The sequence below is a fragment of the Vigna radiata genome, chromosome 6 (assembly GCF_000741045.1).
Source record: "Vigna radiata var. radiata cultivar VC1973A chromosome 6, Vradiata_ver6, whole genome shotgun sequence".
Classification (NCBI taxonomy): domain Eukaryota; kingdom Viridiplantae; phylum Streptophyta; class Magnoliopsida; order Fabales; family Fabaceae; genus Vigna; species Vigna radiata.
This window is the reverse complement of record NC_028356.1, coordinates 3,612,786-3,636,544: the sequence shown is the minus strand read 5'-3', so window position 1 is coordinate 3,636,544 and position 23,759 is coordinate 3,612,786. Positions and strand designations below refer to the sequence as shown.

The following is a 23,759-nucleotide window of genomic DNA, read 5'->3' as shown; positions in this document are numbered from 1 at the left end:
CTTGATAGTAAAGCAAGACCAACACCAATTTAAGCACTTTATGGATAATTAAAGTACATTACCGTCCAGATATATCTTATTCTTGCTGCAAAAACTACCCTCATAAACTTAGCCAGTGTTTCTTATTGTGAACATATGAAAAAAATTGAAAGTTTTGCACTAGCATGATCTTTATGTGAAATAAACTGATAAAAGCTCAACTTATTTTAATTTTTTACCAGAAGGACTGAAAATTGGATAGAAAAAATCATTCTGCTAACTAAGCTAGGACAGTGAACAGTATCATGTCCTTCCCATTTTCCATTTCAAGTATCTTTCAACATTGTCAAATCCACAGAGTGCCTTCACCACAGGCATGGTAGCAGGAACCCCCAACTGAAATATTGAATCTTCTCCTTCTTGGTTGCTCCATGAAAGAAGTTGTTTCCTTGCTTCTTTCACTGCTGCTCTTGTGGCACAGTGAATTGAAGCTGCTAGAAGTAACGGTGGCTCCCCAGATGCTGCACCAACAAATTTTCAATATTTTTCATTTTAGATTTTCAAACAGGAACAGCTGAAGCTTTCTCAATCTTATTAACATTCTAATACAAAAAATGGGCTGCAGCATGCCTACAAGTTATAACCACAATTTTCCCCCACAAACTATTATGCAGAAGAAATTGAATTGATTGTTTCTGTTCCATTCACTTCCACCTTAGCTTTTTTACCAAACCACTTTTCTTTAATTTCTGTTCTAGAGCAACATATTCAAGCTACTACACTAAATGACTAGTTACTATAACTTGCATCACATATTCAAGCTACTACAGTACTTGACTAGTTAGTTATGCCACAGCAAGTATATACTGTTTAACAAATATTCCCTCACTTCATCCCAACATTTTGGAATTGACTGCTAGAATAAACCTATAATGAAACAATGGAAGAGGATTTACAGAAGTTCCTTTTTCATGACAAGTGACGTGCATTCATGAGGACAATAAATGAATAACACCAATGCACAGAAAGATTTTTTGTGACTTGGTCATACCTTTTGAAGAGAGAACTCGATGCTGGTGGTGACCACTGTTGAGGATTTGAACATTAAACTGTAATGGTATAGTGTCTATTGTAGGGATTTTGTAGTTCCAGGTGCCGTCTTGCAACACCAAACCATCAAGATTTGTTTGGTATTCTTCAAGCATGAAATACCCCAATCCCTGGACAAAAGCTCCTTCAATCTGCAGGATGTGATTATATAATCAGGAGGAATTGCATATACATAGTTGAATAATTGAACAGTATTTGTAACCTGATATAGACCATAAACATTCCAAGATCTCCAACTAAAATCTCAAGCTTTTTTGTTGAGTTGGTTCTTAAGAGACATTTTTAGCTAAAGGAATAAAATTCTTAGTTCTTAACAAGATATCAGAAAGTTATCAGGAGTTGATTCTTGTCTTTTGCACTTCTAAAAATTAATGTAATTTTTTAGTAAGGAATAGTGTGCAAGTTCTTAGTCTCCCCTTGACTCCCAGAGGGCCTCAAACTATTGTATTGTGTTATTCCTTGATTAAGAGTTGAGTTTGCATGAAAAATATGTAGTCAGTTTACCTGTCCTAAATCCACAGCAGGGTTGAGACTCTGTCCACAATCATAAATAATATCTGTTTGCAAAAATCTGGTTTCACCATTCAGAAGATCTATTTCCACCTGAGAAATAATTTGCATCATTTTAAATATCAGTACAAGATAAGTTGTCTCAATTACTTCTATAACATGGCTTATGTGAAAATATGACATCAGTGCTTACATTCAAAAGTAACTATCAGTGAACTTGAAAAAAATATCAATTTGATTTGAAATGTGCACAAAAAACCAAATGTAAAACCAACCTACCTCACTTATTGCAGCACCATAATTAAGGTAGCTCATGGAGCTCATGCTGGGTACATAAAATGAAGATGCTGATAAGTTCACAGCTTGCATGTATGCCTGTATTTTAATAAATTGTCAGCAACATGGCAATTAATATTTATGCTTATGGACTAGGAAAATAAGAAGAAATTCTCTACACCCAATTTCATTTGCACAGTTTACTCCCCTGATATTTTCTTAATTGAAAGGAGTTAATTATGATCCCATTAATTGTGAGAACACTAGGTACCTACAAGACCTCAGTAGGAAATCCTTGAAGCAATACAACTTATGCACAATTACAAATACCAATATACATTCATTGATGTAAAGTTTTTAAAAAAAGAAACATATTTCTAAACCTCACAGCAAGGAGTAGTTAAATTCAATCATAAATAATCTGTCAATGTGGATCATAAAGAGAGAAACAGTAAAGATGATCAGAAAGAGAATTCCTTGAGAGGAAAACCTATGAATGTTATAGTAGCTACCTGAAGAATAAGGGTCTCCCAGTTGATAGAGCCCATTTCCTTCTGAAGGTTTTCCTTAAGAGGCTTTAGCCTCTCTACCAAGATATTACAGCAAAGCCTAACTGCTTCGCAGCTTGATTCTGATGTAGTGCTCCCAGCAGTGAATCCTCCTTGAATCAAGCTCACAGTATCAGATTGTATAACCCGTATTTTGTCCAAGAGACCTCCAATTCCATCACATTGAATAGCCCCAAGAGCATATGCAGCCATCTGTTTCACCTTCGTCCAGAGACCCTGACCCACTTCAATTCCTCCAACTTCAACAACAACAGACCCGTCTGAAAAAATACTTACTTTTCCAGGAGTTGGTCTTTGCATCAATTGAAACACAACTGGTACTCGAGAGATTCCCCTTTTCTTCCATGTATTAATCCTGTTAAACTCTTGCACCATTTTGGTTCTCTGGTCATAGTTTGCAGAAACAGCTAACTCATTCCATATCATAGGCAAGGTATACTCATTAGGTTCACCGTGAGAGTACTCATAGAATGACTGAAGACTATTGTATGTGTGAAGATTAATGCTTCTGACGGAGTCTACATCCTTTGAAAGTGTAGCTGCAACATTTTCTATAATAGCTTCAGCAATAAATGATCCCTGCACTTCCCCAGGGCCCCTCATAGCAGATCTGCTGGGATGGTTTGTTCTGCATACCTTTACATCACAAGCTAGCGTACCCCAATCGTACTTTTTTAGTGCAGAAACTACATTATGTGGCATTATTGCACTTATATCCACGTATATCCCTGCATTGACCAGAATTTGAAGTTTGAGTGCCGTAATCTTACCATCATTCCTAAACCCAACACTGTATGTTATCTTCATAGGATGCCTTCCTCCAGCCATTATCATATCTGTCTTTCGATTTAGATATATCCTTACTGGGCGCTGTAATTTATGTGCAGCTAGTGCACATGATGTGGCAACCTGCAAGATCCACTTGTTAGTACTATACACGCATGCAGACATATAAACTTTTGCATGTAAGAGAGACTTTGAGAGAATTAGTAAGGAGGTGGGGTAGCTACTATCACAAAATAAGAGGGAAACAGTTGTACGTTACTTCAAAATTTTTTAAAATTGAGAACGTGGACCTCAGGCTCAGTTTAAGGAGATTTCCCTAGGTAATAAAGAGAAGGGCCTAGGCCAGTGAGGACTAGTCTCAAGATTTATTCAAAGAAATTCTTCTAGAGGATCTTTTCACCTAATGTTTTTACACCTTTTTTTGACCTGTTTCGTTTGCTTATCTGAACTTTTTTATTTTTACCATTCATCCCACTTAACATTATTTTCTATCCAAGAAACTATAAATAGCTTTAGGAATCCAGTTTCTATTGTATTATATTCAAAATATACATTTCAATAGCAAACGGCTGCTTTGATAAAAAAATAAATAAACATTGTCAAAGACATCATAAGGACATCTCCAGATTGCTGAATTATATGCATAAATAAAAGCAGTGGAATGACTATAGAGACTTTCTTTTTCTTTTCTTTCATATTATTAGTGTATTCCCCGAAAAACAGGAGATTTGAAGGTTCATGTCAAGACTCTACAAAATTTATTAGTTAGTCAATGAAAAAAAACGACAGGCATAAAATAAAAAATTATATTTTCAAAAAATTAGAACTACTTACAGGCATGGCTTTTATGGACTTTCCCCCGAAACCACCCCCAACCCTTCTTGTAATTACACGAACATTACTTTCTGGAATGCCTAGGCATCTTGCTATAATAGAATGCGTACTCTCGGGGCATTGGTTTGAAGAGTAAACCGTAATGCAATTGTCTTCATCTGGAACAGCAAGTGCAGTTTGTGGCTCCATATAAAAATAGTATTGAGACCCAAGTTTCATCTGTATTCCACATATTTTATTCAGCATAACCATTGAAACACTAATTAATCAGGAGCAAACTTCCACATTGCAGAGGAACAAAGGAGCACAAAGGCACGAAATGAGAGGAAGAGGGAAACAGAGGAGAGAAATAAATAACTTCCAATGTACCTCAGCAGAAAGAATCTTTTGATCTGCTTCAGCCATTCCTTTTGATATATCACCTACTTCTTTTGGATAAACAACAGAAGGAACTTCGAAAAAGCTAGATCTTTCAACAGCATCTTCAACTGATAGAATTGGCGGCTCCAGATTTTCAGTATCATAATCAACAACAGCTGAGTTTGCAGCCATATCTGCAACTTTCTGAGTATCTGCAACCTAGAGAAGCCATTCCATGACTAAAATGGTAGTATTATCATATCAAGCTCCAAAGAAATGAAAAATAAGCTCATATATTGTTGGATCACAATAGGGATTAAGAACTCACAACAAAAGCAAGGCGTTCACCAACACATCTGGCTTCTTCTTCTGCAAATAGAGGTTCAATCCCAAATATAGTCTTAGATCCAATGTTTTCCCCACCATTGGGAATGTCTTTACTTGAAATGACATCCCTTACTCTATCCATTTGCAACTCAGGGGTGAGTTTTATACTCCTTACCCTTGCTAAAGGTTTAGCACTATAAATATATGCTCCATGTAAGCAATTTGGTGGTGATGGAATGTCATCCACGAACACAGCCTCACCTGTATTTGATTATTCACAAGTATGTACATGTTACGGAGCATAAATTTAAATAACTAACATGAAAGTCATAATTCACAGGCATCAAATAGCATAAAACAAGTCACATACAAACTAGCCTGTGACTATGAAAGTGAACTTTTGAGCATAGTTAAAAGGAAACCAGAGACTTCAAGATGCAAAAATATGGATGCAGAAATTCATCAGAATCAAAAGCATTTGGAGCAAGTTTATATGACCTGGGAATTGGAACTTTTAGCATTGTTATCTCCACAATACTTATAAGGTAACCGGAGACTATAAATGCAAAATATGCATACACATTTCATCAGAACCAAGACCATGATGGAGAACAGTTTTCTTTAAACAGAGTGATTTTGAGAGTCTTATCCATTCATAGGACCTATAGAGGCTCAGACGTAAACAAATTAACCATCATAAGCAGAGAGGTTGTTTCCAAGACATAAAATTTCATCACCAAGGTCACAAGCTTACAATCTTATGATAGCACTAAGGACCATTTTCTAGCAAATGGAATTTAATAGAAAAAGGCACCAACTTTGTCCTGTAAATATTCTAGTTTACTGCCCTGAAACGTTGATATAAATGCAAAGAAAAGACAGCAGTCAGAGAATCAACTTCAAACTTAATTATACAAAACACACCTGAAGCCTGTAGTGCAGCTCCAGACTTTACGATTGGCTCACCAACAGGAAGATGCTCACAGCCTGCTTCAAGGACTTGTTTACCAGATGTTAGTAAAGTTGGAACTTTGTCATGAGGTATCTGCTTCTGACTGACTTTTAATTCAAAATCCTGAGCAAACGGATGATTATTATATCCATTCAAATAACCATTGCTTATTCTTTCAGGACTGTCAATAAGAGGGTTAAAGAACTGAAAAATAAAACCAGCAGCTAAACTTGAACGATAAGCTGTTATTGCTTTATCATCTTGAGATGCAATAGTTGATGTAATCAAGTCGACAGCATCGTACAGAACGCTAGTACTTAAAAGTTTTCCAGATAGAAGTTCCTCAACTTTATTCCCTCTGATTGCATGTTTACTGCCGTAAACACCAAAAGACAACCTACAAGTATCTATAATAGTTCCACCAGAATCCTTGCATGGAGACACCTTAACCATGAAAGCAGCATTTAAGTAGGGAAGGGCATTACCAAGGGGCCTTGGAGAAGCTCGGTATGTTTCAAAGAGGAATCTACTTCTTGGTTCTGAGGATTCACTTTGATTGAGTTCCAAATTAGGAATTTTAATGCTTAAAAGCACACTTTCCAAACCTAACGCTGGTCTTTCCAGAAATTCTTCCAGTGTCAGCCACTCAAATTGTGTGCCAGTCATAATGTGAACCATTGCATCAACAGCAAGAAGTATGACAGCAATATCCGAGGGAAAATTATTCCTTTGTGCCATGACTAAATTTCCACCAACACTGGCTGTGTTCCTAATAAATCCTGAGGCAACTTTGCTCATATGATCAGCAATCTTTTCAAGTATCATCACATAATCTGAGAGAAAGTCACCTCTGATATCTTCCCTCAGTACTTCAATAGCTTTAGATATTGTCACTGCTGCTCCAATATCAATCCCTGTTCGGTCCATTCTGATCTTTGAAAGCTCAGAAATTCCCCTTAGATCAATGTACTTATCATAGTCTTCTTTATCTTTGTAATATCCCATACCCGTATTACTAACTACAATTTTTATCCGTGATCCATTGGAATTGTTTGATTTTAATAAACTCTGAAGCTGGGTTAGACTAATAGGTCGGTGCCAACTGTGCTTCTCAGAAGCCAAGAACACATCTTGCTTGATTTCCTTCAAAAACGTAGGAAATCTACTACTCAGTTGATTACGATCATATCGAGGCAACCTACTAACCTTTAAGTCCCTGTTCTCTCCCTTTTTCCAAAACGAGTTAAACCCCAAATCCTCCATATCAACATCAGCTGCAAAGCTTTTGCAGACATCAGCAATTGGTCTGTACCCAGTGCAGCGACAAAGATTCCCTGCAATAGCCTTCTCAGCCTCACTAACAGTTACTTTTGAGAACCCATCTGGTGGCTCTGCACGATCGGACTTTTCAGCATTGAGAAGAGTTCCAAAGAGGGAAACACACATTCCAGGAGTACAAAAGCCACATTGAGTGGCATGGAATCCTGCAAATCTTTCATGAATTGGGTGGAATCCTTCTTTAGAATTTCCAATTCCTTCACTGGTTGTTATTGAACAGCCATGTATGCTGCAAAGTAGTGTGAGACAAGAGCTTGCTGTAAAATCCTCAACTTGTTCAAGCACCGGATCGTATCTTGAGATTAAAACTACACAAGCACCACATCCCCCTGAAACCAACCATTTCAAAACATCAAGTACCAGATTGAAAAAAAAAATTACAACTACTTAAAGCCAACACCTTCGCCTCCTTCATCTGCATGAGTAGAGCACTAGAAAAGTAAGAGGAAACATTAAAATCACAGTTGTCTAAGATTAATCTTACAGAGAAAAAAAAGGAAAATATAAATCCCTTCACAAATACCAAGCTTACAGAAATTGAAAGACAAAAATAAAAAATAAAAAAGATGGAAATTCAAATACACCCATGAAGGGGAACAAAGCTAAAAACTAATTCAGCAATGAAACAAAGAAATCAATAAACTCCATGACCTCCGAAAGATATAAAAATGGTTGAACACATAGAAAGACAGACATGCATGTACCTTCACCACAGCCAAGCTTGGCACTCTTGAAACGAGTGTGAGTACGCAAGAATTCGAGTAAAGTGGTTGACGGGTGAACATGGGAAAGCTCAAACCTCTCACCATTAACACCAAAAACCAAACTTGTAGGAGTCTTCTGCAGCTGCATAATTTCAGCTGATTGTGTTTCAGTTTTCAGTAACAGAACAGAAGAAAAGCTTAAACTATTACAGTGTCTGAGTCTGTAGTGAGAGTAAACATTCCGAGCTGATCAACCTTCTTTATAACACAGTCAACTGTTGAGAGTGACGTAACAACATTGGATACGGGTATGATGCCCTTTTGTTCTTCTTTTTCATTGTCTTTTACTAAAATAAATTTTAAATATCTATTAAAATTTAAGTATTTTTCGTTCGTTATCCATTAATTTTTTTATCTAAATTTGATTTTGCATATAATTTGTTATAACAAATTATTTCAACTAATTCAAACAAGAAAAATATAATAAAATGGAAGTATATTCAAGTGGGTATTGGATCACTAATATTAAAACTATTATTTAATAATCCATTTTGAAAAATAAAAACAATTAATCACTATATAATTGACTAATTTAAATATTATTTCATAAATTAAAAATTATTAGTATTTAAAATCATTTTGTAAGTAGAAACTTATAATAGATTATTGAATTAAAGTCTAAATTGATTTTTAACATTAACTATTAAAGTTTTAGTTATAAAAAAATAGTATTTACATTGGTTTTTAATTTAAAATTAGACACTAATTTAAAATAAATATATTAGTTAAAATTTTGATAACCTTGGTTGGTAATGTAAAGGATCAAACTTTGAGAGATAATGTTAAGAACCAATTTAAAATTTATTTCACAAACCAAAATTATATTTTTTATTCATAATAAAAACTATTTTAAATATTAATAATTTTTTTAATAAAATAATCTAATTTAGTCAATAAAATATTAATTTTATTGTATTGTAAACTCACTAATGTATTAAATTTAATTTAATGCAATCATAAATATTAAATTTAATTTAATGTAATCATAAATATTAAATTTAATTTAATGAAATCATAAATAAATCTTAATTTAACCTTCTTAAACTGAATTGAGTCATTAAATAACTTGATTTAATGAATTTTATTAATTATTTAAATAAATTAGATATGTATTTGATTCTTAATACGCATATTTATTAAAGAAAAAAATTAATATTAATATCTAAACAAAATTGTTACTCTATAACGTAAAAAAATTTGGAATGATTGAAAAATTAATTATATTTGCATCATCTTTATTATTAGGAGAATTTAAATACAACTAACAAAATTAAAATATCTTCATTAAGAATATTTTTTATTATAATAAAAATAAAATATGTCAAATATTTATTCTGTATTTATCATTTTTTTTTACAGTGATTATACCTATGAGTATATTTTAGTATATATAAGTTTTAAAGTTTCCATTAACTCATTTAACCTTATTAATAAATTATATTAATAAAATTAATTATGTGCATTAATTAAAAAACTAATTGTATTACTTAAAGTCGAAAGTTCAAAATAATTGAAGTAAAAATATAATAAAGTTTTATTAGGCATGTTCATTTATTATAATTAAGACTTTTAATAAATAAAATAAAAATAATAAATTTACTTCAACACTTTTGGTTTTATTCTTAGTTCACTTAGTTATTGTATATCTCTCATTCAATTGCCTCTAGTTTCATTTTTTTTCTTAAATTTTATCCAATGTAATATTTTAACCTTTTCACATTCCTTTAATATGTTTCTTAATGATTTTTTTTTTTTCTACGCCATTCTTTCTTTTTTTCATTCTTAGAGTTACTCAAGTAGAAGTTGTAACAATAGGAAATAAATTATTGCCTTTATGTTATTTCATGTAAGAGAAAATTATATACATTTTTATTTTAATCTTTTAACTCTTATTATTAGATAATATGATAATATATAATTTTAGTAGATATGAAGGAAATTTTTTATAATATGTTATATTTTTTTTATTATTTCATTAGACATTCACTTATTTAGAAATTGTTTCTATTGTCTATATAATTGCCGATTTTAAAGCCATTTATTGTTAAATACACTACAACTCTGAGAAGGTGGTAGCAAGTAAAACTAGGTCAAATAGACTCAGTAAGTGTTCTATTTTTATAAACAAGATATAAACGCATAATTAAGTTTACAATACCAAAACAAGTTTTATTTTTTCATTTTTATTAAAAAAAAACATCTCTATCCTTATTTATATATCTAATGATTTTGTCTTCCAAAATTAATTAATTAATTTTTATTAAAATTAGAAACCATAAAAGCTAATATAACATAATCAAATATTTAATATAAAAAACATGTTCTATGTCTTCAATGTCAAATTTTTATGAAAAAATTATAATTTTTTCAAATCAAAATAAAATAATAATTGAATAAAAATAAAAAATTATATAAAACATTACACAATTAAATTTTATAACATTCAAAATATTTATTAATTTTAACCCGTATATATATATATATATATATATATATATATTATTTATTCAATAAAGTATAAATACTGATTCAAATAGAAGGTGAGAGGATGAAAATAAGTATTTGGACTAGAGGATGAGACGGATACATAACTATCAATATAGTATTTTTTTTTTTAATTTTAATTTTTTTTTAAAATACTAGTTAAGGATTAAACAAATAATTAGTGAAATGAGTTCATTCTTCTGTATTCAAAATAGCTAAGTTGGTGAATTAACAAAGGAAAAAAGTCTCTTTAATAATTTTTTTTTTACAACGCAGCGTGACAATTTATGATTAGTCCGTTTCAAATATTTTTTTAGAATAAATTGAAACAGACCAATAGAATTGTGACACGTTTTCTGTTGTAAAAAAATTGTTAAAAAAAAGTGGTTAAAATATCATTATCCTTAACAAAGTTGATGATTATTCTGTGCTTGTGAAAACAACTAATTTAACACCTTTTTACTTGTTGGTCATTTTCCATTTGAGGTATCTTTGCACAATGTCAAGTCCACAGAGTTCCTTCACCACAGGCATGGTTGCAGGGACTCCCAACTCAAATGTTGAATCTTCTCCTTCTTGGTTGCTCCATGAAAGAATTTGTTTTCTTGCTTCTTTCACTGCTGCTCTTGTGGCACAGTGAATTGAAGCTGCTAGAACTAATGGTGGCTCCCCAGATGCTGCACCAAAAATAAAACATGGGTTGCAACATCAATCTCTATTCTTTTTTCTGCAAAGTATATGCAGATGAAATTGAACTCAGTCTTACTTCAATCCTCATGCTTGATACCAAACTGTTTACTTTTTAAAACATCTGCTATAGAGGTGTTACATGAATCTTTATTCAAGCTACTGCATTATTTAACTTTTAAGTTTGTACTACAAAATATATGGTTAACACATTTTCTGTCTTCATTCCTAGATTTTGGAATGTAGCTGCTAGAATAATGAATCAATGACAGAATATCAGAAAACTTTCCGTTTCATGCATGAGTGACGTGAATTCATGAGGAACAATAAATAAGACCAATGCAAGAAGGGTTTTTTCTTCTTTTTTTTTTTCTGTCATACCTTTGGAAGAGAGAACACGATGCTGGTGGTGGCCACTGTTGAAGACTTGAACATTAAACTGCATAGGTATAGTGTCCACAGTAGGAATTTTGTAGTTCCAAGTGCCGTCTTGCAACACCAAACCATCTAGATTTGTTTCGTACTCTTCAAGCATGAAAAATCCTAAGCCCTGGACAAAAGCTCCTTCTATCTGCAGCGAAAAAGTGTCTGTTAAGAAGGATAAACATTCTTAGTCAAACAAAAATTTTTAGGGCTGAGCATGCATAACAAGTATGTAGTCAACTTACCTGTCCTAAATCCACAGCAGGGTTTAGACTCTGTCCACAATCATAAATAATATCTGTTTGCAAAAATCTGGTTTCACCATTCAGAAGATCAATTTCCACCTGAGAAAAATTTCCATTATTAAGCATGGCATTCAGTAACTTGGTTTGTGTCTAAATATGACACAAATACTTAACATTCTAGAAAAGTAGTAACTACCAGTGGACTCAAGAAAATACCATTTTGATATGATATATGCATAGGAAAAAAGACATATTACCTCACTTACTGCAGCACCGTAATTAAGGTAACCGTCATTACCGGGTGTGTACAATGAAGAGGCTGATAAGTTCACAGCTCGCATGTATGCCTGTATGTTGATAAATTGTCAGTGACATGGTAATTAAAGTTTTATGCTCGTGGCCAAGAAAATAAGAAGAAATTCTATTCTCTCAACTTCATTTCCACATTTAATTCTCTGAATATTTTTCTTAACTAAAAGGTGTTAGCTATGGTCTCAAAAAGAGGTCTTATACTTTATTTATAGTAGCTACCTGAAGAATAAGGGTCTCCCAGTTGATAGAGCCCATTTCCTCCTGCAGCTTTTCTTTGAGAGGCTTTAGCCTCTCCACCAAGATGTTGCAGCTAAGCCTAACTGCTTCGCAACTTGACTCTGATGTAGTGCTCCCAGCAGTGAAGCCTCCTTGAATCATGCTCACAGTATCAGATTGTACAACTCGTACTTTATCAAAGAGACCTTCAGTTCCTTCACATTGAACAGCACTGAGACCATATGCAGCCATCTGTCTCACCTTTGTCCAAAGACCTTGACCTATTTCAATTCCTCCAACTTCAACAACCACAGACCCATCTGAAAAAATATTTACTTTTCCAGGGGTTGGTCTCAGAGTCACTTGATTCACGACTGGCACTCGAGAAATTCCCCTTTTCTTCCAACTGTTAATCCTGTTAAACTCTTTCACCATTTTGGCTCTCTGGTCATAGTTTGAAGAAACAGCTATCTTACTCCATATTGAAGGCAAGGTATACTCATAAGGTTCACCACTAGAGTTCTGATAGAAAAACTGAAGGCTTTCGTGCGTGTGAAGATTAATGCTTCTGACAGAATCTACACCCATTGAAAGTGTAGCTGCTACATTTTCTAAAATAGCTTCAGCAATAAATGATCCCTGCACCTCCCCAGGACACCTCATAGCAGATCTACTAGGATGATTTGTTCTGCAAACCTTTATATCAAAAGCTAGTGCACCCCAGTTGTACTTTTTAAGTGCAAAAACTATATGATCTGGATACATTGCACTTACATCCACATAGATTCCAGCATTGATCAAAATCTGAAGTTCCAGTGCAGTAATCTTACCATCATTCTTAAATCCAACACTGTATGTTATCTTCATAGGATGCCTTCCTCCAGCCATTATCATATCTGTCTTTCGATTTAGATACATCCTAACTGGACGCTGTAATTTATGTGCTGCCAGTGCACATGATGTGGCAATCTGCAAGATCGAATTGTTAGTATTATACACACACATGAATGCATACGCGTATAGTTTTCATATTTAACTTTTCTGTTGGTGAATCTTTTCTGTAATCGTGTGGACAGGACAGGGTAGAAAAAGGGAGAAGATAAAACAGATAATATTTTGAAGCAACAAGAAAATAGATTCACAGAAATACAAAAACATTTTATTCTAATAGTTAACAATTATATCATACAACATATACTGGATATAGCCAAATTGAAAGAAGCATCTAATTTCAATCTTTTAAAAGATGATGAGACATAGGAGGAAACATTTTATACTGTTTCAGAAATTTCAACAAGAGCACATACTAATATGTCTAAGCAAAATAAGCAAAACTGTTAGTAACTTCTCCAAACGACGGAAATTTGAAGCTTCATCTCTACACTCAACAATATTTATTGGTATTTAATGAAAAAGAAGTTAGAGAGATGTAGTAATGAATAAGATTTTCAGAACATTAAAACATAACTAAATACTTACAGGTATGGATTTCAAGGCCTTTCCACCAAAACCACCCCCAACCCTTCTTGTAATTACACGAACATTATTTTCAGGAATTCCTAGGCATCTTGCTATAGTAGAATGAACATACTCAGGGCATTGACTTGAGGAGTAAACTGTAATGCAATTGTCTTCATCTGGAACAGCAAGTGCAGTTTGTGTCTCCATATAGAAATAGTATTGAGACCCAAGTTTCATCTGAATTTCACATTAAATTAGATGGACAACAATGAATGTTTTCTGGCATAACCATTTAAACATTAACTATTAAGGAGCAAGCTTAAACATTGTATGGAAACCAGGGCGCACAAAGTTGTGAAATGAGAGAATAAGGGAAACAAATAAAAGCAATAAACATATAGCAGTGTACCTCAGCAGAAAGAATCTTGTGCTCTGCTTCAGCCATTCCTTTTGATATATCACCAACATGTTCTGGATCGAGAAATGGAGGAACTTCAAAAAAGCTAGATCTTTCAACAGCATCTTCAACTGATAGAATAGGTGGCTCAAGATTTTCAGTATCATAATCAACAATAGCCGAGTTTGCAGCCTTATCTGCAACTTTCTGAGTATCTGCAACCTAAAGAAGCAATTCAGTTAATGAGATGGTAGTATTATCATATCAAGCTCCAAAGAACTGAAAAAAAAAAGCTTATACATTGTGGATCACAACGAGGGTTTAAAAACTCACCACAAATGCAAGGCGATCGCCAACACATCTAGCATTTTCTTCTGCAAATAGAGGTTCGATCCCAAATATGGTCTTGCATCCAATGTTTTCGCCACCATTGGGAATGTCTTTACTTGAAATGATATCCCTTACTCCATCCAGTTGCAACTCAGGCGTGAGTTTTATACTCCTTACCCTTGCTAAAGGTTTAGCACTATAAATGTATGCTCCATGTAAGCAATTTGATGGTGATGGAATGTCATCCACAAACACAGCCTCACCTATATTTGATTATTTACAAATATGTAATTGATATTGAACATAAATTTAAACAATTAAACATGAGAAGTCATAATTCACAGGCATCAAAACAGTAAAAAATAAGACACAAAAACTAATCTGTGACCATGAAGGTGAAATTTTGAGCTTAGTTAGAAGGAAACCAGAGACTTCATATGGAGGCAGAATTCGTCATAACCAAAATCATTTGGAAAAAGCTTTCATGACCTGGAAATTGGACCCTTTAGCATAGTTATCTCGACAATATTTATAAGGTACACAGACTATAAGATGCAAAATATCGATACGCAGTTCATCAGAACCAAGAGCATGGAAAACAGTTATATGTTTAACTTGGTGATTTTCAGGGTCTCATTCATTTACAGAATCCAGAGAGGCTCAGATGTATAGAAATTAACCATTATAAGTAGATAGGCTGTTTCTGAGACCATAAAATTTCACCACCAGGGTCACAATCTTGCAATCTTATAACAGCACCAAGGCTCACTTTCTACGAAATAGACTTCAATACAAAAAGGTACCAACTTCGTATGAAAATATTTGAGTTCACTGCCCTGAAACGTCGATAGAAATGCAAAGAAAAGACGGCAGTCAGTGAATCAACTTAAGACTTAATGATACATAGCACACCTGAAGCTTGTTGTGCAGCTCCTGATTTCACGATTGGCTCACCAACAGGATGATACTCACGGCCTGCTTCGAGGACTTGCTTTCCAGATATTAGTAAAGTTGAAACTTTGTCATGAGGTGTCTTCTTTTGACTGACTTTTAATTCAAAATCATCAGCAAAAGGATGATTATCACTTCCATTCAAATAACCATTGCTTATTCTTTCAGGACTTTCAATAAGAGGGTTAAAGAACTGAAAAATAAAACCAGCAGCCAAACTTGAACGATAAGCTGTTAATACGTTATCATCTTGAGATTCAATAGTGGCTGTAATCAAGTTTACAGCATCGTACAGAACGCTAGCACATAAAGGTTTTCCAGCTAAAAGTTCTTCAACTTTTTTGGCTCTGATTGCATGCTTACTCCCGTAAACACCAAAAGACAACCTACAAGTATCTATCAGAGTTCCACCAGAATCCTTGCATGGAAACACCTTAACCATGAAAGCAGCATTTAAATAGGGAAGGGCATTTCCAAGGGGCCTTGGAGAAGCTCGGTATGTTTCAAAGAGGAATCTATTTCTTGGTTGTGAGGATTCATTTTGATTAAGTTCCAAACTAGGAATTTTAATGCTTAAAAGCACACTTTCCAAACCTAACGGTGGTCTTTCCAGAAATTCTTCCAGTGTCAGCCACTCAAATTGTGTGCCAGTCATAATGTGAACCGTTGCATCAACAGCAAGAAGTATGACAGCAATATCCGAGGGAAAATTATTCCTTTGTGCCATGACTAAATTGCCACCAACACTGGCTGTGTTCCTAATAAATCCTGAGGCAACTTTGCTCATATGATCAGCAATCTTTTCAAGTATCATTACATAATCTGAGAGAAAGTCACCTCTGATATCTTCCCTCAGTACTTCAATAGCTTTAGATATTGTCACTGCTGCTCCAATTTCAATCCCTGTTCGGTCCTTTCTGATCTTTGAAAGCTCAGAAATTCCCCTCAGATCAATGTACTTATCATAGTCTTCTTTATCTTTGTAATATCCCATACCTGTATTACTAACTACAACTTTTATTCGTGATCCATTGGAATTGTTTGATTTTAATAAACTCTGAAGCTGGGTTAGACTAATAGGTCGATGCCAACTGTGCTTCTCAGAAGCCAAGAACACATCTTGCTTGATTTCCTTCAAAAACGTAGGAAATCTACTACTCAGTTGATTACGATCATATCGAGGCAACCTACTAACCTTTAAGTCCCTGTTCTCTCCCTTTTTCCAAAACGAGTTAAACCCCAAATCCTCCATATCAACATCAGCTGCAAAGCTTTTGCAGACATCAGCAATTGGTCTGTACCCAGTGCAGCGACAAAGATTCCCTGCAATAGCCTTCTCAGCCTCACTAACAGTTACTTTTGAGAACCCATCTGGTGGCTCTGCACGATCGGACTTTTCAGCATTGAGAAGAGTTCCAAAGAGGGAAACACACATTCCAGGAGTACAAAAGCCACATTGAGTGGCATGGAATCCTGCAAATCTTTCATGAATTGGGTGGAATCCTTCTTTAGAATTTCCAATTCCTTCACTGGTTGTTATTGAACAGCCATGTATGCTGCAAAGTAGTGTGAGACAAGAGTTTGCTGTAAAATCCTCAACTTGTTCAAGCACAGGATCGTATCTTGAGATTAAAACTACACAAGCACCACAACCCCCTGAAACCAACCATTTCGAAACATCAAGTACCACGTTGAAAACACCACAGAGCACTGCTAAAAGCCACTCTAATGCATAAACAAACAGAGTAGATGAAACTACTCAGACAACTCTTGTTAAGTTATTCTTTGTACATATATTTCAAGCATAATAAAAACTCAAGTATGCAATTTTATATAATTTGAAAGCTAGTATTTGACACTTAATAATACAAATTAGCGTATGATATAACTTTCTGAAAAACATAAGATTATAAAATTACTTAATTACAAATGTTTCATCTGTCTTAAGTGGCGGTAAGCAGAAAGGAAGAACAAACAAGCCCAAAAACTGAAACAGCATGCATCATACAAGGGCATGAGAACTTTGAACTAAACTACTTAAAAACAAAAGAAGAAATATTGCTGAACACAGAACCATATATGTATATATAGATACATAGATAGATACAGATACCTTCACCACAACCGAGTTTAACACTCTTAAAACGAGTGCGAGTGCGCAAGAACTGGAGCAAGGTAGTTGATGGGTCCACGTGGGAGAGCTCAAACCTCTCACCATTAACACCAAAAACCAAACTTGTTGGAGTATTCGGCAGTTCCATAATTCAGCAACTGTAAGTTCAGTTAGTTTTCAGCAAGACATGAAAACTTTAAACTCTTATGATGTTTGTGTCAGTAACCGTACATCTTTCTTCAAATGGACAGTCTAAAATTCGAAAATGTTGGAGAACAATTGTTGACCTTCCTAGTATCCCTGTCATTTCTTCACTCAATGAAAACACTGCACTGTCGTGGATACACATACTACCATATCTTGCACACAGGTCCTGGTTCCACACCGGTTATTGAAACAAAACCCATCAACTCATTCGGATATCCCAAGATAAAATATACCACTATATTCTTCATAATTCTTTTTTATAGAATATTTATAAAAATATTAGTTTTTTTTTCTTATTAATAATAAGATGAAAATTTTAAAAGTTACCATCGAACAATAGGATTTAGTTAAAATTACTCCTACTTTTTTACACTGACTTTTCTTATATTATTTTCAACGTAATATAAGATATTTATTTTATTATTCTTAATTACAGACACATACTTTATTGAAATAAAATTGTTTTAGAGAATTATGTAAATAGTTAATGTAATTAAATAATTGAGTCATTGGTAGAACAACTGCAGTAGGCATTCTAGTTACTGTCAAAGGAATAATGACCGAACATATTACTAAACAATTTATATAGGAATTTGGAATAACAAAGAAATCGAATTTAATTTAATTTCATTTTTATGACAAGGCACGAATGCTGATCTGATTTAATAAAAAAATAATAATAAAAAATTCAACTCACGAAGATTAAGTATGAATTATTGTAAATATCTTGAAGAAAAAAAAATAGAAAGAAACACGAGATAAGAATATACAAGTAAATAAGATGAATTTGTCATATTTTATTATTAATGTAATGAAGAAGCAAAAACGAATCTACCCCATGTTTCCCATTATTCAGGACAGGACTGGTATTTTCAATAAGTAAAATTTAGAAAATTAATCTAATATCTTATATTGGACTTCAATTATTTAAAATTATAGAAAATGTAATAGTAATGATATAAAAAACATTATAAATTATTGAAGATGAAATATAATTTTAAATACTCCATCTTCTAATTAGTAGAATACATGTAATAGTGATGATATAAAATTATTATTTTATAGATAATATTATTTAATAGTAGAAGATGAAATATAAATATTATGTTATTTAAGTTAAAAATTTTATACATAGAAAAAAAATTATCTATTCAAATTTTATTTTATAAAAACTATTATTCTTCTAAAATATATTTTCTTTAATTTATCTTTATATATTTCTAAAATAAGTGTGAAGTTAATGGAGGTAGAAATGAATTCAAGATCAAGATGATATATTTAGATTATTGATATAATAATATTTTATGTATAAGTAATCATTTTATGATAGAAGTAAAGTTGGGAGTTTAAAGTTGATTAAATAAGTTATAAAAGTAATAGAAACTAATCATAATTTTGATAGGATAATGATATTTAGATAACATTTTTTTGACAACATTTGAACATTGATTATGTGTCAATCTATACAAAAACTTGTTGACTCACTGGCAAGTGTACCAGATCGTGCAAATAATATAATCGGTAATATCCGATATCGTTCTTCCCAAGAGACTCGAAAGGCTCGTTCGTGTGAATTAAAATTGTAAGAATTGTAGAAAAAGATTAATTGTTGTGGATGAAAAGACAAAAAATAAACATGTAATGTGGTTGATTCAATTGGCGAAAAAGACTATAGATGAATGGAGTTGTTGGGGGTTTAAAATTTCATCTTATCCGCTCCCTATTATCTACTCCTCTTGTTTAATGTGCTTGATTATCTAATTGTTATGCAAACTTTCTTGGCCTACCCTTAACCCGATCCCTCGGCGAAAAGAGCCTATTACTAATTACCGCCTTGCTATCCCTAGCCTCCCCTAGCAATTAATAATGCATTAAGAACAGAAGAAAAAACAATTGATCGTCCTACCCCCTATCCCTAGGTTGGTATTGCTTAATCAAGGAATTTCTCATCAGTTCATGACAGTACTGTACGTTCTCGTATCAATAGAGACAAACAACAGTTATCGAATGAGTTAAACGATAAAAGCATTAAGCGCATATGAGAACCCAACAATTGATAATCAGAGCATATGAAGAATCATATAAATAAACAAGAGTTTCAATAGAAGAGAGTTTCAAAAGATTACATTGCTTCCCCCAACAACAAAAGGGTTTAGTTCACCATATAAACATTATTGTGGAGTAATTTTTGACCAATCACAGATTGACACGTAATCAATGTTCAAATGTTGTCAAAAAAATGCTATCTAAATATCATTATCCATTTTGATATTAGCTTAATTAAGAGCATATGATCAAGACTATGATATAACTTAATCGCAATATTGAGTTTTTGTGCAGAGATTGTTTTAGTTTGAGAAAATTAAAAGTATTTTGAATTTTGATGTGGATCTGTTTCGGTGGAGTTTTAAGGTCCCTTAAAACTTTTCAAATTATCTCGAAGACCGGACGAACCTTGAAGACGTTGAAGGTTGGATGGTTACCTTAGTTTTCCTCATACTCCAAGTTGTTCGTTCTCCTTCCTCCTTCTCCAAGTCGGGCGGACTGACACCTAGTTCATTCTTCCTCCTCCTTCTCCAAGTCGGGCGGGTACCTGTCAAAGATACTTCGATGTTCAAGTCAGTAAAAATGATCAAACGACTATCACAATAAATGATGCATGTGGTGTGCATAATGTGCAGTGTGATCCCGAAGTCATAACTGAGACCTTTATTTATACTAGTTAAAATGGGCCTTTACCGGACCTGATGACGTCCCAATCACGTCTTAACCTCCATTAGAGGCTTTAATGAGTTATTATCGTTTAGTTTATAATCTAACTATGTGGTCGACCAGGGTTGTTAGTCTAGTGGTCGGCCTAAGAAGAACCGTTCGGCCTAGGAAGAACCTTTCGGCCTAGGAAGAGTCGTTCGGCCTTGATGGTTGGCCTTGATGGTCGGCCTTGATAGTCGACCTGAATGGTTGGTCGACCTGGAAAGAGTCGTTCGGCCAAGATAGTTGGTCGGTCTTGGAAGAGTCATTCGATACACGAGATAGGGAGGACCATACGATAAAATTTCTAAAATATTTGAGATATAATATTTATATAAATTTGCAATGTAATTAATACTAGTTAATAATGCACTGTATGAGATGTTGAATTAATTGTTGAAAGCGATTATTAGGTGAAATTCTAAGTGGTTATATATGGTATTTTAGTTGTTAAAAATATATAGAATGTTACAAACGGGTCAAGTTGGTTCAAAATATTCTGATTTATAAATTAATTACTCAATTTTACGTGTAAGAAATGAAGTAGAATAGTTTTTGGACCAAATTTGGTACACTTGTGAAAAACATAATTTATCCATAATCATTAAACAATATCAATTAGACAGCTGAACGACTGTAGGAGAAAATTTGAAAAATTTAGTTGTTGGAAGATCATTTTGCTCATTAATTAGGCGAGCATACCTTTATTGAGTAAGTAGAATGACAGGTGAACTAATTTAGACATATGTTTAATTTACTGAGCAATCATAATTGTAGTTGGACAAAGTATTGTTCTCTAAACATTGAGAGAGTAATTTGTTAATTTGAAACATATTATTTTCATTGAGAGAATACTTGAAATGTTTGGATTATTAAAGACAAGATTTTTAGAGAGTAACCGTAACTTAGGTTTTTGAAATTTAACAAAAAAAACATTAAATAAAATATTGTTGTGTATGAAAAGGTGTTTTAAAAAAACTAACTTTTAAGAGAAAAATATTTTATAGCCTCTTTGATAGACAAAATCAAGTTTGTTTTCTAGATTAAACTGATTGATGACCTAAGTTTATGAGCGTCTAAAAAAACATATTTATTTGAAATATTTAATAGACAATATGAGCAAGTAATAGTGTTTTATGAACAAAGACATCTATCTCATAATAACACTGAAGCTAAAAGAAAGTTTTATTCAACACAATGTTAATTCAAGCAAAGTGTCTTATGAAATACGTTGTTTAATATATGACCACTAAACACTACAAATAGCTTTTGATAAAGCATATAATGTTTTACACCATAGATGATCTTATATATATGTATGCTTTACCAGACTGTATTTATTAATGATATGACAAATGAAAAAATGTTTTGAACACGTAACATGGCCCAACACTTATTAACATTCTAGAAATGTTTCCCTTGAAACATTATGCTCTATCACATCATACAAGCTTTGTTTTGATAAAGGCTATAATAAAGTTTTTTACCTTTGAAATTAGACTAGAATCTGACTTCTCAACTAAAGACTATTTGTTCTCCTGAAGTCAACTTCTCTATCTAATCGTCATTTCTCAAGAAAAGTTATAAATAGATGGAAGTCTGAAGAAAAGATAAGAAGGATAATGTAGTGAATTTGTGAACGTTCAAACAAGTTTAGGGTGCTCATATATTGTTTGAAATAAATATTTTCTAAAAGAGAAAAACCTTAGCAAATCCCAATTCTTTTTATTGTTTATATTCTCTCTGTGAGACTTATCCATTTGTACTTTGTTCATTTTAAAGAGAATTAAAACACTTAGTATTTAACTTTATTGATGTGTTGTTTAGAGTTAAACAAGAAGTGATTAGAATATTTGTAAACCAGGAGAGGTTAAACTTGAGTTAGTTGTATTGACTAGATGAATTAGAAGTGATGGAAATACTCCATGTAAACCCGAAAGAGTAAAACTGTTGCAATCTTTTTTAAGATTAGTGAAAAAAATTTCAGTTCTTAAGAAAAACTCAGTGTTTTATCGTTTTGATTTTTAAGAATATCAGACTTTGTTCTTGAAAAATTTTAAAAATATTATTCATCTTTTTTTTTTTCTTTCAAAACTTCTATATTAAATTTAATACTATATAAAGAAGATAGTATAATCGATTTTACTAATAATAATACATATTATTTGAATGAATTATGAAAATATGTGTTAATGATTTTGATACATACATGTAAATGATATTTTAAAATAATAACTTATTCTCTCTTTTTTTTGTGTATTTGTGCGCTTGTAAATTGTAACGATCGTATGTACACATAAATTGTAATAATGATATGTACAAGAAAAAATTTCTAGACAGAAAATAAATTTATTCTATGTTTTGTTTAATTTATTTTATTGGGACATGTATATATTATATAATTTTCTATTAATAAAATGGTTTATTTTAAAATATTCCAAACTGTATTTAACTCTGAGATAATGCACTGTATATAAATAATTCTATATATATAAAAAATAAATAAATAACTAGTTGTGTATATTGGTCGAAAAAGGTACAGAATTGTTAGTTACTTTGGAAAGAGCTAAGTTTCTCACTTTTTTTTTTCAAAAGTTCCAAACTAAAGTTGTAAACAACATTGATTATAACTCCAATTCTTTTCTTCCTTAACATTTTTTAAAGGAAGAAATGAATAAAAATTTGCATTGATATGCTATTTGTACCATTTTTTTTTAAAAAGCTTGAATCTTTCATAAATAAATAAATAAATAAATAAATAAATAAATAAATATATATATATATATATATATATATATATATATATATAAAATGGTGAATATGAGTGAGTATTTTTTAATTGTATTTATAGAATTTATATATAGTATTGTTAAACTTAAATTGTTTTACAATGAAAAGGCTTGACGCAGCTTATTATACCGTGTTTTTAGTATGTTTATTAGAAACAGATTTTTCATACGATGCACACATAAACACTGTATGGCTAACAATTTAATTGGCAGACAACGAAACATATTAAATTGATTAAAGGATTACCAATTTGTGTGTGAAATCAAACCCCTTAACCAATAATTAACTCAATGTTCACCTTTATATAATTCAAGTTCTTCTTGATAATAAGGATAGAGAAACAACATATAATACTTTTTTTTTTCTGGTCATACATTATCATTCTCAAAGAGTAATAATACTATGACTAGAGGTATCAATTTAATCCATGGCCCTAGGGTCAGCCCTAACCCACTATTGAAAAAGCTCTATTTTAAGAAGCCCCTTGAGTAAGGGGCCAGAAAAAAGCCCCAATCCCCAAAACCCCCTCTCAAGTGGGTTAGGGTCAGGGTTAAAGTGGGTTTAGCCCCACTCCAAAACTTTAATTA

The 23,759-nt window shown here is 32.6% G+C and overlaps 2 protein-coding genes across 2 annotated transcripts; both read right to left on the bottom strand.

Annotated features, from left to right (window-relative positions):
- Nucleotides 1-176: 176 nt before the first annotated feature.
- LOC106764610 (abscisic-aldehyde oxidase) lies at nt 177-8,112 on the bottom strand. Its single transcript, XM_014648894.2, has 10 exons — nt 7,746-8,112; nt 5,676-7,370; nt 4,753-5,012; nt 4,434-4,643; nt 4,065-4,283; nt 2,388-3,353; nt 1,879-1,974; nt 1,594-1,692; nt 1,031-1,220; nt 177-500 (listed from the first exon to the last, which is right to left on the bottom strand). The coding sequence occupies exons 1-10, from the start codon at nt 7,891-7,893 to the stop codon at nt 283-285; spliced, it is 4,101 nt and encodes a 1,366-aa protein (XP_014504380.1). The 5' UTR covers nt 7,894-8,112; the 3' UTR covers nt 177-282.
- Nucleotides 8,113-10,673: 2,561 nt separating this feature from the next.
- On the bottom strand, nt 10,674-17,840 carry LOC106764609 (abscisic-aldehyde oxidase). The gene is made up of 10 exons (XM_014648891.2): nt 17,425-17,840; nt 15,273-16,967; nt 14,364-14,623; nt 14,043-14,252; nt 13,652-13,870; nt 12,176-13,141; nt 11,902-11,991; nt 11,645-11,743; nt 11,358-11,547; nt 10,674-10,966 (listed from the first exon to the last, which is right to left on the bottom strand). The coding sequence occupies exons 1-10, from the start codon at nt 17,570-17,572 to the stop codon at nt 10,749-10,751; spliced, it is 4,095 nt and encodes a 1,364-aa protein (XP_014504377.1). The 5' UTR covers nt 17,573-17,840; the 3' UTR covers nt 10,674-10,748.
- Nucleotides 17,841-23,759: the final 5,919 nt, after the last annotated feature.